Source organism: Thermobia domestica, chromosome 17, assembly GCF_964235325.1.
Source record: "Thermobia domestica chromosome 17, izTheDome1.hap1.1, whole genome shotgun sequence".
NCBI classification, from domain to species: Eukaryota; Metazoa; Arthropoda; class Insecta; order Zygentoma; family Lepismatidae; genus Thermobia; species Thermobia domestica.
In genome coordinates this window covers 120,870,762-120,887,091 of record NC_137470.1, presented here as the reverse complement: position 1 = coordinate 120,887,091, position 16,330 = coordinate 120,870,762, and the positions used below count along the sequence as shown (strand labels likewise).

Genomic DNA, 16,330 nt, shown 5'->3' with positions numbered 1-16,330 from the left:
ATATATATATATATATATATATATATATATATATGTGAGCACATTTTTATAGACGACACGTGCTAACGTTTATAAACAAGCAGATAATACCCTGAACAGGAAGACACGAAGATTAACACGATGGGAACCGAAAGACGACGAGCCACCTGAAGAGGGCCTATAAAAGAGGAACCAAAGAAGACAGTAGTGTCAGTTGACCAGTGGTCGCCAACCCACAACAGCTCTGGAGGTTGCACTGGACTAAGTGGCTCTACCTATCCTAACATTCCTCGGGGTGCTTTGAAGCGACGGTGATTCCTCAGCGCAAACCATACCTCACGAGGCTGATATGAGCAGAGAAGATTTCCTAGGAACATAACCTGGAGTCTCTACAAGACACCCCGGTGACTGCCATGAGTGAAGGGGTTCCCATATAAAACATTACTTCCTTCACCCTTGGTCATAAGGGCTATTCTGGTAAAACACAAAGACTATTTTGTACTTTTATAAATAAATCGGTGAATGAGTCGATTCTGGTTCGTTATTGTCTCTACCTACACAAAATATTACAATATATGCACCTAAAACATTTCTCTCTTCTCAATGATCCTAGAAAAGCAACTCTTTTGAGGTTATAAATTCGACAATAATGTGCATTTCCAGCATTTCCAGAAGCACTATACACTCTTTTGTTTACATTAGACATCAAATGTGAATACCCGTTTAAAAAAAAAATAATGTACTTTACGAGTTTACCGTGTAATCTATGTAATTAAGGTTAATGAGGACTAGGTAAGATAATATGATTATTCAGGTATAGTGCAGAGTGTATACAGATCCGGCCACATAAATTAATTCCATACATTCTTATTTTTAAACTTAAGTGACCTTTTTTTTTTTTTTTTTTCAGTCGAATTTAATATTTTTTAGTTATTACACTTAAGTTCAGGCACGCAGCCGAGGAGAGTTCGGACCCCCCCCCCCTTCGAAACCAGAAATGAAAAAAATTAAGGAAGGATGAAACAAAAAGAAACGAGAAAAAGAAGAATCAGCGTTGAAAATAAAAAGCTAAAAATAAAAGTTTTTCGTCATCGCTTCTCTGCAGAATCAAACATGTTATTACAGAAACAGTTTTCTACTGCTCCTTTAGCATTTGGAACAGACAGTAGTTGACGGAATAATAAAGGCATAAAGTTATGTGAAAAGAAAGTTCTGTCAACATTTGATTCAACAGAGAAAGGAACGCAGATATTGCAAAATATTTTACAAGGCATTATTGCAATATGTACTTTTTATAATAGTTAAGGTCATAATGAAAGGAAAATTGTTATATTTGAATGAACAGAGTAACGAATGTAGATATTGTAAAATCTTTTTCAATACATTTTTTAATATTCTTTTACTTGAGATTTCTTCATAGTTTGTTATTAAAATACTTACTAACGTACCCTCATTTTATTGTCCTAACAAACCAATATATGTTGCCAGTAAAGTAGTTTAGACTGGTCAAGTCCCTGGTGTGATAACCACAGTATTTCATTTCACCCCCCCCCCCTCTTCCTGGAAATCCTGGCTAAACGAATCAATATATGTTGTTAGTAAAATAATTTAGAATGACCAAGCCCCTGGTGTGATAACCACAGTATTTCATTTCACCGACCCCCCTCCCCCATTAGTAAATCCTGGCTACGTGCCTGCTTAAGTTTTTGCCTTATGATCACAAAAGGGCTTGATTCAGAAGAGCGCCTGAAGCGCGATCTTCCGGATGTCTTATTCTTCGATCTTTGAAAATCCCTCTTGATCTTGGGTAGTAACGTTCGAATTCACAGTTAACTGGAGAATTCTAGTCATTTTCTGCCTCAGTCGAACTACACGTTTCGTAGTGCAAAACCAATACATATAGATCTATACCGATTCCGAGAACATCAATTTGCATCTAAAAATATTTCATAACAATGCGAAACAAATTACCAATACTTTGAATAATTTTGAATAAGTGTTGACTTCAATCACAGAGTAGCAACTTAGTGTTAAACAGAATAATTTTGGTACTTGCAAAGGCAAGTGTATTTTTGCCTAATGCAAATCTATCGTTGCCTAAGTTCGTAACCTATTTTTGTTCACACTGAATTCCAATAATTTTAAAATTTTCTGATTTTTCGTTGTCTATTGGTACTTTATATAATAAAATTTGCTCGTCTCTAATATTCTCTTCTAGTAGATAATGTATTAAATATTTTTTAAAGCAATTTCAAATGTAGCATATGTATTTTACTGACTTTATTATAAGTTTAATAACATTCTATTAGTATCATAAGAATTTTTTTTTTTTTTTTTGAATTTTAGTTTGTGTATACAGCACTAGGAAAAACTATCCCCCTAACGAAATTATTAATGACTACTTTGTTAATTTCTTGTGTACTGTTATTGTAACACACAATATACGATACGAGTTATTACATGCAATATAATTCAAGTATTACCCTCAAGTCATTGATTTCTGTCCCCCTTTCCAAAATATTATCATTCATCTTATACTTTAAGCAGAAAAAATCTACCTTTCTCTTCTGGCGTAAGTGCCGTGAGGTTTACATGTTTGCGCATGTTAAAGACACCAATGTTAACAACTGAGTTAACAAAAGAAGCTTGTGTGATGGACAATTTGAATCTATCAATGCAATCCGAAATATTAACATTACTGCACAAGTTTCTACATATATTAATATTTCCGCGTATGTTCTGCCTTTAATGTAACCCCGGCGTCCGCAAAACAACAGAGGGAGCCGCCAATGCACACAGGAGAGTAAAACAATGATACTAAAACGAAAGTGGGAGGTTAACCCAGGGAGACTAGTGCCTCCTGACTACTGCAAAGAGGAAAAATGGAAGCAATTTTAGTTTCTTCACAAACTACAGGGCTCGGCAAAAAGACCTCCCGTATTTGAAGAGGGCGCTGGGTACGTTCCGGTGGGGATACGACGGCGGAGGGAGTATTGATAGATAGCGGTGTAGGTGCCATTTTCAGCATTCGCAATGGCGTGGCGCGGTGAGCATCCTGCGTTTGTTGTGGAAGAGTATATTCGTAATGGTGGTTCTGTGATTACTACTCAGCGAGCATTTCGGATTCGGTTCGGAATTGGCCGACATGATTCTCTTCCGGATAGAAAAAAAAAAACTATTCACGTTTGTGTATCAAACTTCACAGCAACAGGTTCTGCACTGAGAAAAAAATCGCCTGGCCGACCTCGGACAGTAACAACACCGGAAAATGTGGCACATGTGAGAGAGTCTATCCAGCAATCTCCACCGGGTACTAAAAAATTCAGCCAGACGATTTTTTCCTCAGTGCAGAACCTGTTGCTGTGCAGTTTGATACGCAAACTTGAATAGTTTTTCTATCCAGAAGAGAATCATGTCGGCCAATTCCGAACCGAATGTGAAATGCCCGCTTAGTAGTAATCACAGAACTACCATAACGAATATACTCCTCCACAACAAACGCAAGATGTTCACCGCGCCACGCCATTGCGACTACTGAAAATGGCACGTATACCGCTATCAATCGATACCCCATCCGCCACCGTATCGCCACCAGAACCAACACAGCACCCTCTCCAAATACGGGAGGTCTCTTTGCCGGACCTGTATGAAAGAAGTAAATTACGAATTGAGTTTCCTTCCCTCTTATTAAAATATCATGTCTTTTCAGCAAACTTAAGATTAATTTTATAAAAGGAGTCCATTTTCTTGAAATACTTGTGTTATTTTAACAAATATAAACCCGATACTATAGTTATATGTAGAAAAGTTGTATCTTTCTACATCTCTAATGAAATCTGTTAAAACTAAGAAATACAATTTCATTTCGGGAAAGTTAAATCACTGATACCTAATGTCATCTATAGGAATCAAGCGTCATAGATTTTCAATTCTGACAACTGTTCTTGATACAAATGCGCAATTTTTAACAGTTGCTACTGGCTATTACAGAAATACGTAGTACACATAAAGGGGGAAAATATCTACTCGAAACTGTAATTTTGAATTAAATCTGAAATATTAAATAATTCTAATATAAGCTCCATCATTATTTCCTTCCAGAAACCCTCTATTTAGTCATTCTGTGACCTAATTACTTGATACACAGGGTACTTGAACACGAATGATGGAGACCATGAATCCATTTTGAAATGCTATCTTTCTTTAAAGCAGTTCCAGATACATGCACGAGGGGCATAATAATGTGAAAACGTTAAAATTAGAAAAGAACCGAAGAAGATCCCTTTCCAGAAGCTGCTTGGTTGAGTTGAAAGAAAACTGCAAAATCCTCAGTCAGAATGGTCCGCCGCGAGATTTGAACATTGGATTGTTCGCTCGCAAAGCAAGTACGTTAACTCATTGCGTTCATGTTAAGTGTATTCAGTTTATTCTAATCTCCAACTCAGTTTTGTGCACGACATATATTCTTTACAACGTATGCACACAAGCATACTTTTTTTTTTCATGTACTGTTCCGTTATCTGCAACAAATGAAGCGTTCCGTGCTTCATTTATTATTATTATTTAGAGGAAAAAAGTGTGTGCATGGCTAGCTAATTAAGTGTAAATTGTAAGGATCACAATTATGTTCGATCAGTGTCATGGATTGAACTGCACGTTACGTAGCTCTCCCTACTGGTCTAGTGGCTAGCACATCTGCCTTTGCTGCACATGGTCCCGGGTTCGATTCTCGGTGGAAGAACAACAAAAAAATATTTTCACAATCATTTACTTATAACAACCATCCGTCTCCTTTAGCCTAACGGATATAAAATGGGACGTCAAATTAAAAAAAAAAAAAAAAAAAAAACGCATTCTTACGTCACGTCACACTCGTGTTTAACTCTGAGAACTCTGTATACGAACATTCCGAAAAAATGGCGTAAATCTTATTAAGATGTTATTTAAAAAGATACTATTCCTATGCAGAAAATATTTTTTATAATTTTTACTAATGTTTTGGTACGTAGTTTCTCTTATTGCTCTAGGCAAGAACTAGTTGCATTTCTGCACAGCAGGTAGCAGCAGTAATCAAGTGTTGCAAAGTGGGTTCACCTTATAACCTGTGAGGAACCATTCAAAATGGTGGTTTCATGGTGCAACCACTGGGACACAAAGGGTTAAGGTCTCTGGAATAAACATGGAGACGTGTATCGAACCATACTAAGTAAGACACTACAATAAACCAACTACCAGTTGCAGATATTAAGTAATGGCATATACAATGTAAACTTGAGGTACGCGAACTTACCCCAAATGAGAATAATACGAAAATTGCTAATAGCTAACTTCAAATCTAGTGAAAGGTTTGCGACCAACATTTTTGAAGGACACAATCGACCCTTGATATCACGGAGTACAGAAATAACTATTCCAGAAAGAATTAACACGCCTTGGCTTTATGATCCGTTATGAACACAAAACTCTGTTTCAGGCTCTTCCCATCTTCTAAACCAATGACCGTACAGCTGTCTAAAAGACGAACTTGGACCTACCTCTGTCGAAAGTACCGTTTTGCATATTTTCGAATTCTTGTTTAAAACAATAAAGGCCCCATACACGCACACAGATGCATGAAGAAACCGTTCAACTTGCATGAAAAATAATAAAACCACAAACAAATTGATCGTGTATGGCCTCGTTCATACACGTTGATAATTTTCAAAATCTTCTGTAAACATGCATGATGGTTTTGCTACATTCTTCATGCGTATTTACCGTGTACATGCTCGTTCATGCAAGTTGGTTGTTTTATATTTAGGTCCGCCAATCACGACAGCGGAAGAAATAACGTGACTCTTTCCTCCGATTTATTCTTCTACTAAGTTGGGCAGCAAGTTGGTACGTGTATGGGCAAAACATTCTTCCAACATACATGATGAAACACATCTTTTATGCAAGTGTGTGTGTCTACGGCCCGCATTAGTCATGAGAATGCTGAATTGGGCAGAACTGTGCAATTCAACCTTGAATATAATACAATCTTAAGTTTCTGAGCTGATTCTAATGAAAAAGAAAAAGAAAATACCCAGTATAAAATATTACACACACTTTCAAAATATTACACAATGGACTTAGAAATTTAATTTTAAGATTTAAAACCCAGTGTTTGTTGCAGCTTTTTCTTCTAGTGGTTATCACTCCGTATTCGGTGCTCTGATGGTATAATGGATCAAATACATATTACTCTCTAGATATGCGTTTCTCTGTTGCGAGCTTTAACCTGCAAGCGTCTGTAGAGTTGATATGTTAAGTCTATTTATTTCTTCTCATCCTGAATCTAACAACCCTATCGCTTTGATAATGCTCCGAAATGTAGAGCAAAACATTATTTTTACCTACAATTTTATGTAGAAACAACAATTTTCCACGATTAACACTAGGAAAAATTTAACTTCAAAACATCTACAAAAAATGTCGAATTTCATTAGTGACAGAAGTAATTTCATTACATCAATGATTGTCACACAGCCTGTAGAAGTGTCATTTCGACATTTTTCAATCCATGTTCAGTTGAAGCTTGTACAGTCACGTTCGATGATCCATTTCTCTCACGAAACAACTTAATAATAATAATAATAATAATAATAAACTGTGTCCTTTTCAGCTTCCGAAGGAATCTGGCTGGTGACTGCATATATCTAAGTGGTTGATATGTGGCCTGCGCAACTTCTTTTCTGAACTAACTTCCAAATTGTCTCCTGACCTACTTGTTATTCAACACCAACAAATCTGCCAAAGACCATGCAGCCTACCATATGGACATACACTTTTAAATGAAATCACATTCCGGTCTCGAATTTAAGAAAAGAAAAGAAAAAAAACTGAAGCAACTACCCATGAATTTACCCCAAAGATAGTGGGTAAATCAAATAGATTTTTTTTGAACGTGACTGTACAAAACAAAATGAAGAGTACAAATTACATAAAGCTTTAGTGCACAAATTTGAAAGCGCAAGCTGGCTTATAAACTCCATGGATACTATTCGTGTTACCATCTACGATCAATTCAAAGCTCCGACTAGGGTAGGAGCATAACGATAGTAAGTTCTACAACATTACGCAATGGAACATCAACGTGCACAAATATTTGTCTTGCACTTTGAGTGTATTATGCCTTAAATAATATGTTCGTATGCTTAGAAGCATATGTTCGTTTCGTTACATAAGTATTTACCACAAATGTGCGGTATATAAATGCCCAATATATACGTGACAAACTACGTTGAAAACAACAGAAACAAGTATCCGTAATGACGAATCGATACAACCACGAAGTCATCCTCCTTTATGCAAATTATCAGATCTTACAACAAATTCCACGTATCAGAATTTCTCATTTCTTGCATGTTTACTTCGCCGATGAACAAAATTATTCCACCATCTTCAAACCTGTTGTTAGCCTAGACTCAGATCTAGTTCCCACATTACAGATAATTATGCACATGAAAAGAACTCAGTACTCTCACATTAACAATTTATATCTTCTTTGTTTTATCTTTATGGTAAACATGTTTGTGTACTCGCAGACTGTTTTTATTTTTTGCAATCTTGCCACAAAATTCACAGCTGCAAGGTCCACGGTCCTGCCCATGTTCATTATCCATGTGAACTTGAAGATTACGCCTTGTAACGAAATCCCGAGGGCAAAGGGGACATTTTAGCCTCTTCTCAGTGCCCCAATTAAGAAGCTGATGGTTTGGACCTAAAGGAAAACGGAAGAAGGAAGTAGATTAGCTAACAATTTCATCCGTCTCTATAAGTATGTGACATTCAAAGTCACGATTCTACTTTCGATTGAAAACATGAAACAAAATGTAGCTAGTACGGCAATATACACGGTAACCCAAAAATTTTGATAAATAATTTCAAGAGGCGATTCTAGACAACAAATGCAAGAAGAAATGTCTAATACATATATCTGACATAGCTCTCAATATATTGGGGCGTGGGAAAATGTTGGCGACAATTGAGAAACCTGAAATCAAAACCAATAAATGCCATAGTAGTGATTAAGTACCGAACAAAGGAAATGGTATCCTTGTTCGTTCGTTAAGTTTGCATTTAACGTCCATGGGGCCGCGGTGACTCAGTAATAGAGAGTTCACTTATGGCGCGTGCGGTCCTTCGTTAGATCCCAGCTAGTGTTAAGTAGATTTTGTGGTGGATAAACACAATATGCGTAGGTTTTTCAGTATCCTCCTACTTCCTTTACGCCACCATTTCATTCATTCTCATCACCATCGTCTCCTTTAGCGTATACACGCATAAGCATGGAACGTAAAACTGAAACGTTTTGTTTTTTTTTCTTTTTATTTAACGCCCATTTTCAGCACCAAGGATATATAAGAGGTGCGGCTGTAGCTTAAAGGCATCCGGATCACATGAACTCCAACCATTTGGTCAAGTGAATGTGCTAGAAGTCATATCCTTGAATTAACTAATTCAAATGTACCCCTTCGTAGGAAAGTGACTAGTAGTGCGAGTATTGCCTGTGCGCGTCAACTTAGCAGGATACTTGCTTCGGTGCTACCTTTAAATAGTAGATTAAACGAAATATTTCAGTTTTACGTCCCATGATTATGCCGGCTAGGCTAAAGGAGGCTGTGATGATGAAAAATTAATGCAATGGCAGAATGACTAAAGTGGCAGGAAACGAGGGAACCCAGAGAAAACCCACACACACGGTGCTGTCCACCACACAGTCCACTTGGTGCGAGCTGGGATCAAACCAATGCTTAAACGAAAGATCAATGAAAGAGTAAAAAAGGCAGGACTGGACTGAGAATCGAACTCGGGGTCTCCGGTTCAAAACATCGGTGCGGTACCACTAAGCTACCCAGTCTGCTTTCTGATCAGCGATACAGTTTTTCACTCATGAGGTCGATGTTCAGCCAATTGCATCGCAAGCACTATACCACAACGACTGTTGTGTTTGAATAACTCCAGTATCCATATTACAGAATACCTCAGACGAGTGAATCATATACTATATCACCAACGAAGGTAACAACCCGTTTTCTCACACCAATTCCTGTAAAGGTGCGTATTCCATAATGTACAAAGAGTGAAAAATGGGCAACTGGGTCGAGAATCGAACAAGGGCATGCGGCTTAAAATGTCAGTGTGTAAGTATTAGTGCCCTTAAAATTCGAATATCCGAATAATGGACTCCTCGAATATTCGTTTTTGCGAATAATTGAACATTCGTTGTTTGTTCGAATAATTGTTTAAACAATTATTCGGAAATCTTTCAGTTTAACATCCCTGTCCATTAAGCTAAAGGAGACAATGATTAAAGCAAATGAATGATGGAAGAATTGGTGAAATGATAAAAGCGGGAGGAAACGGGAGTACCTAAAGAAAACCCACGGACACGATGTTGTCCACCGGCAAACTTACTTGGCCGGGTATCGAACCAGGGACCCCACACGCAAAAGATGTAAGATCTACCACTGAGCCACCGTGCTCCCCAAAATAATTATTTGGATAATGAATAATTATTCCAACAATTCTTCATGAACGAATTATTATTGGAACACTAAAAACGAATATTCAAGTAAGAGCACAAAAATGTTCAAATAATTTTAACAGTGCCGGTAATTACTACGCTACTTAATCTGATCATCGACCAATCTCACATTTTCCCACTCTGGAAGTTGGTGTTTGGCCGCACAGACCACATGGACTGTGCCATTTTCTCGCTCTGAACAACATGGAATTCGCATGTATAGAGGCATCAACTGTGAGGGGAAAAAAATCCGTTTTTTAACCCAATTATGTTAGCGATTCAAGAAATGAAATGAGATGAAACTTTTAGGTTTTGCGTCCCTCGGTTATGCCGGCTAGGCTAAAGGAGACAGTGATGATGAGAAATGAACGAAGAAAGTGAAAGGAAACTGTAGAACCCAGAGAAAACCCACGCACACGGTGTTTGTCCACCACAAAGTTCGCTTGGCGCGAGCTGAGATCGACGCACCAGAGGTGAACTCTCTACCACTGAGCCAACATGGCCCCCTAGTGATTCAAGAAAGGCAAAGGAAGATTTGTAATTCTTTCACAAAAGAAAAAGTGATGTGTGCAAATCACTTGCTTGGTGCCAATTCATCGCGTGTTTTGATTGTAGTTTGTTCAGAGATACTCTACTTCCTTTGTCGCTGATCACTGATAGTACACATATTCGTTTCAAGATTATTGCTAAACATAAGTCCGACATTTCCCATAACTCCTCGACATAAACTAAGCGTTTCAGACCATGTTTATCTATTCAGACATAAGAGTATTTTGTTGTCTCATTTGTTATCATGAACCACCTCCGGAAGATTTATTTGTTTATTTTAACCAGCACTCTGAATCTCCTGTATGACTATAAAGCATAAAAACACGAGAAATCAAGTAACATTGATAAGGAACATTGAAGCAGGCCGTTATGCATACCAAATTCTTACAATCACACAGTTATCAGTTTAAATTATACAATTGATCAGTGTTAATTCACTTTCATCAGAAACTACATATCATCTTCATTAGAATACAGTCATACGTATACATTTAAAAAATTAATAAATAAAAATCAATGTACAGCTTTGTACAGTCAATTCACGTCTAAACTCTACCGCGTGTTCACAGTATTCGTTGGTGCAATTAAGAGGATGGTGTTATATTGCGATTGCAGTTTTAAAGTATAAATTCTTATTACTTACGAGCTACATTTATACAAAAAGAAAGTAAGAAAGTATCATTATTATTCATAATTAAATATTTTAATTATTGTACTTTACTAATACAAGTAGGTACAGAATGCACTTAATACAAAACAATGTTGTATACACAATACTCCTGAAGTCTCAGCTAACAAATAATCTGCTGGTAATTACTGTTTGTGAAGACTATCTCCTACGGTAGATACAAGGAATGTAAAGAAAGTACCAGACGTTTTGGCCTATCGCGACAGTGGGCAGGGCTAGAGTCGCCATCTTGGTGTGAGAACGTTGCCACACTCACAAGGAAAGTACTTGGACTTGCACAGGTGAATATGCACAAAAAGGAAAGCATGTGTAATGTTAGCAGCCGGAAGCAAACAATGATATCCATTTTTCTGCAAGATAGTGTAAACGTCCGCAAGAGCAGGCAAAGTAGAGCACGTGGCATAACTACAGGGCGTCTACAAAGTCTACCACCGGGCATTTTTGCAGTCCCCTTTGTTGGAAGGTAAAGGGATTAATTTCATGTTGTTTCTTTTCACAATACCTTTCCAATGATATATTACTTGACCCCCCCCCCCTTATCAGTTGACAATTTTGGTTGGAATTTATCTGGCACTCTATAGAGGACCCTGGGGCACAACTCTTTCATTCAAACTGTATGCCCTTAACAATAATGATATACGTGTGCGCCGATTTTTTTAATTCAGCCAACAGTTTCCGGAAAGCTGGCCCGGAGTCAGACTTTACAGACGCCCTATAGTTATGACACGTGCTCCACTTTGCCCTACTCTTCTGGACGTTTACAGCATCTTGCAGGAAAACAGACTTGTTTCCGAGGTGCTAACATTACACATGCTTTCCTTTTTGTGCGTATTCACCCGTTCGAGCCGAAGTACTTTCCTTGTCAGTACGCACCCTGCTGTGGTGGCGTGAGGACTGTGATGCTCTTACTGTGCTTTCTGTGACGTGTTACAGTGTGCGCTGTAATAGAAAATCCAGCCACTTGTGAGGTGCGTTCTGTGATTAGGTTTTTGTTGAAAAAAAACGAAAGGAAAAGGAAAGAAAGAAAAAAAAAGAAGAAACTTGAAATTCATCGCTAATTGTGTAAAGTGTACGGGCATGGAATAATGAGTGAAGGCCGAGTGACGCAATGGTGCATATGATTGTTCCAATGTTCACGATGAGGGTCGCAATGGTAGGTCTACTCTTGTGTCTGATGAACTGGTGAGGCAGATCGACGACAAAAATTCCTGCAAATCGTCCTTTCCCGATTATGGAACTCGCTGAGTATTCTCCTCACGATACTGACGTCGAAAAGCATGCCGGTGTAGAACAGTGGTTAAAATCGAAGGCTGCAGATTTCTTCCGCGACGGTATTGAAAAAATTGTGCCACGGTATGATCAGTGCCTTTGGAAAAATAGCTTAAGAGTGTACCTTTCAAATGTATATAATACAATTTGGTTTGTTCATTCTGTTACTTTTAATTTCAAAACGTCTGTTACTTTCTGGATAGCCCTCGTACTTTAGTTTTGCATTGCTACGAATTGTATACTTATTAGTGTTAAAAGCATAAGCACTGGAAATGCTGATTAACAGGACTTGAGATATAAACTATCAAAAACGCAGAAACCATGTAAGGCTGTTGGTAATTCCACCAAGTGGAAGATCGCAGCTGCAAGTTCACGTCAACTCAGAGCTATCATTATCACATTCTAATATTATAAAAATTGAAGTTTAATTCAAAACTGATACTTTTCAAAAGTCTCATTACTCAGTAAAAGGACTTGGGCAAATCCTGCACCTACAAACTAGAATACAGCCGCTTAAGAAGAAGAACAAAGCTATTCTTCACTTTGTCGCATGGAATAAATCAATCTACCCTGTAGTGAGGAAAGATTATCTAATATACAAATACAGGATTGCAGTATATATTTCCAACACCAAAATACATATGTGCAGGAATTTTTGAAACTGAGTTGTTTACTCAATTTTCGTTTACTGCGCCTAAAGTATACTATGAATCTACTACACTGTTTCAGCAATCTCTGTCGCCTTCATCGATAACTCTGGGTAACTCTTATAGATCTCTTGTCAGTTCTCAGAATGTCGAAGTATTTTGGAATTTTTTTTTTTTTTTTTTTTTCATATGACAGTTTGAAATATGGTAAGGTTCAAACATTTGCTAGTATAAATCTTTTGTACTCGAGCAACTTTTTCTTTTGAACTTTTTTCCTTCTTGTTACTGCAAACCCTTTGCATCAGAACTTATTTCTGAAGACAAATGTAATATAGATCTAATTCTGTAAGATTGTCACGTGCTTTTGGTTCTGTTTGTAGTAGCCAGAAAACAAAATCTAAAATGTTCAAGTACAAACGAGAGGTAAATTTTCTGACATCATTGTACTTCAACTGGGCACATGAAAAAAAAAAAAAAAAAGTGTTGTATGTTATCCAGAGCTAACGAGGGTGGTAATTGGAACTGCCGAAACAATATACTACAAACACAGTAAATGAAAGATGAGAGAAGAATAACTCATAAAAAAAATATATATGCATCAAATTATATCTTTAAATATATATGTACTATAGTTGTAACGTGAAAGACATACTATAGGTTTTGCATTACAATTATTATTGCTTCGCTGAAGAGAAAATGAAGCGAAGGACGAATATATATGCCTCTTCTATTACTAGAGTGAACATCAAGGGTCACTGGACAAAGTTCCTACATTCTCTCCAATGATTTTTCTGCAAACAGGTTCTGTACGATAACTTAATTTAATCTTTGTGAGCAGTAATAAGCAACAATACGTTTGGCAACTAAGCATTCAATAACCCATGCAAGATCTTTCTTATAGAGATCACAATATTCTGTAACAAACATTTCGGTAATTTTACTGAATAATCAAGCTATGTTATATTTTACGTTATTCTCAATGTTCCATTAAAGGAATTAGTGGATGGTATGATTTTCAAACCTTCATCTCCGTTTAGATCCCCAAAAAGTTAAAAAAAATATTCACTTTTGACAATTTTCCAGTGGGTTAGTCCCGAAAAGCTACAATCATGCCTAATTGAATTATTGTAGCCCTACAAGAAGTGCCCAATAATTCTGGGATGTAGAAGATGTTCCACGTAAATAACATAGGGAAGATTTTTCAGTTTTCCATAAGACCACTAAGGTTGGAAATTTTTATTTATAGCGATTTTGTCAAATAATCCTATAAAAAACGTTAAAAGGTATACCGAATTTTAAATTTTTATTCCAGTTCCAAGTACCTAACACATGTGTGTTTATACGTAAAAAACAAAATGAATGCATGCATGCATGCATGCATGGCTGCCTGGCTGCCTGCCTGCCTGCCTGTCTATATATATATATATATATATATATATATATATATATAATGTTGCACTTTATGTACAGTCCCCAGTAAAAACGAGTAACCATCTATACAATTTATTTTCACCAGAACTTCGATGAGTACACCAATTTGAGAACTGCTTGCTATAACTTTAACAGAACTATATATTTTTTAGTTCTACAGATATGTAAACAAATATGGTCTCCATTTCGGAATCACTGACAAAATACTACTCATGGTTACATCCATAGTATGTTTACGTTTTTTCCGATTGGAACGCAATTATCAACACCACGCAGAGAACTTAGCTTTCCCTACGAATCTTATGTATATCACATGAGTTTGTTAAAAAATAGAAAGGATCTTTCTAAACAACAGTGATAACGTTCGGGAGGTGATTCTTAGAACAAAGAGAAGACAAAACGTATAGATCAATTGAGTGAAGAAATACTTTTTTTAGTTACTGTGACCAACCGAAAATTTGTTGAAAAAGAGAATGCAAAAACAACTATAACCGGAGATTAAAACTGAATCAAAGTTGGGTAAATAAACAAAATTTTTTGCTCATAGCTTTCATTAATGTACAACTGGATATGGTACAGTGTCGGTGCAAGCGTGAGCCCAAAAGAAACTAGACAATTCCTAGAGTGTTTTATCAAAACTTGAATGAGGAAAATAAACAACAAGCATGTACAACATTTCAATCAATAAAAATCATAGTACACTATTCAAACTAGAAGAAAATGAAATGAAATCTTTTGAGTTTTACGTCCCAGGGTTATGCTGCTAGGCTAAAGGAGACGGTGATGAGAAATGGTGGAATGAAGAAAGTGGGAGGAAACGGGAAAACCCCGAGAAAACTCACGAACACGGTGTTTGTACACCACAAAGCCCACCTGACGCGAGCTGGGATCGAAGCGGGGATCCCAAGCACCAGAGTTGAACACTACCCTGAGCTACCATGACTCCTTCAAGCTCGAAGAGTACTGTTAGATACGAAAGAAAAAGCGATACAGATGTTTGATTGATCTGTTTTGCCTCAGTACAAAATAAGCTCTGACAGAAAGAACTGTCATTGCGTGAACACATCTTGTACGGGAGTTCGCAGTTCGTATAAGTGTAATCATTAATAACTTATTGTACTATACGAACAATCCACCACTTTTCCTAATTTCTCTTTTCTCACCTTTTAGACGTCCAAGCCATGCTATGCATAGTGTCAGGAGTCTTATAAAATGGCTTTGTTCATCTGTTTGTCGTTAGGAATCAGAGCAAAAATAGAGATTCACGAAGCGGTATATTCATAATCGATTCAGCGTCCTGAGGATAGGTCCCATCTCCTCAGCTAACTCTCTATTCAAATCGAAAGTAGCTCAAATTAGCCATCTCCGATTTAAACATTTATTGTCATAGTTCAACAACAGTAACAGATAGCAAGGAGCGTTTTTTTTTTTTTTTTTTTTCAAGCTATTCAGCGTCTCAGGACAACGTAACATGACTATCCACAACAATCTAGCAAAAAAAAAAAAAAAAAGAAGAAGAAAGTTGTTCAAATGTATTATTACTTCCGTTTCCGATACTGATTTCCATTGAGCAAAAACGATAAAATGCTATCAAGATGAAATCTTTTGCAATCGATCCAGAGTCGAAAGAATAGGTTCCACCTGCTGCATTAACTCTGTATTCAAACCGAAAGTGGTTCAAATTAGTCATTTTCGGTTTCAACATTTTCACCTTAGAACGAGAACGGTAAGATACCAATAAGTTTTTCTTTTCAGAAATGATTCAGCGTCTCAAGGCAACATAACATGACTATTCAGAACAATATTACACCCGGAAGTGGTTCAAATTTAACTTTACTTCCGGTTTCAACATTGATTTCCATAGAGCAAAAACGGTAAATTTATCAAACAAGCTGTTTTTGGCATTCGATTCTGCGTCCAAATGATAGATTCCATCTGTTCTGTTAACTCTCTATTCAAAGCGGGAGTGGTTAAAATTAATCATTTTCAATATTTATCGCCATAGAATAAAAACGGTAACAGATAACAAGAAGTTTTTTTTTTTCCGCAAACGATTCAACGTCTCAAGACAACGTAACATGACTATCCACAAAGACTCTACCAAAACTGAAAGTAGTTCAAATTAACTATTACTTCCGGTTTCAATACTGATTTCCGTACAGAAAATGAGTAAGATCTCAAGAAGCGGCTTTTCTGGAATTGACTGAGTGTTCTAGG

General features: G+C 37.0%; 1 protein-coding gene across 16 annotated transcripts in view; it reads right to left on the bottom strand.

The window, feature by feature from the left end:
• LOC145674313 (uncharacterized) overlaps positions 1 to 16,330 on the bottom strand; it is a 192,517-nt gene that overhangs the window by 45,831 nt on the left and 130,356 nt on the right. For 2 of the 16 annotated variants that reach the window (XM_081744192.1, XM_081744196.1), the window contains exon 7: positions 7,566 to 7,723. The exons of 12 other annotated variants lie outside the window; for them this stretch is intronic. In XM_081744192.1, the coding sequence (XP_081600318.1) occupies positions 7,702 to 7,723 (22 nt within the window). In that variant the 3' untranslated portion in view covers positions 7,566 to 7,701. Of the gene's footprint in view, positions 1 to 18; positions 7,724 to 16,330 lie in introns of those variants that run through there. 2 more of the 16 variants (XM_081744199.1, XM_081744186.1) reach the window with 2 other exon arrangements.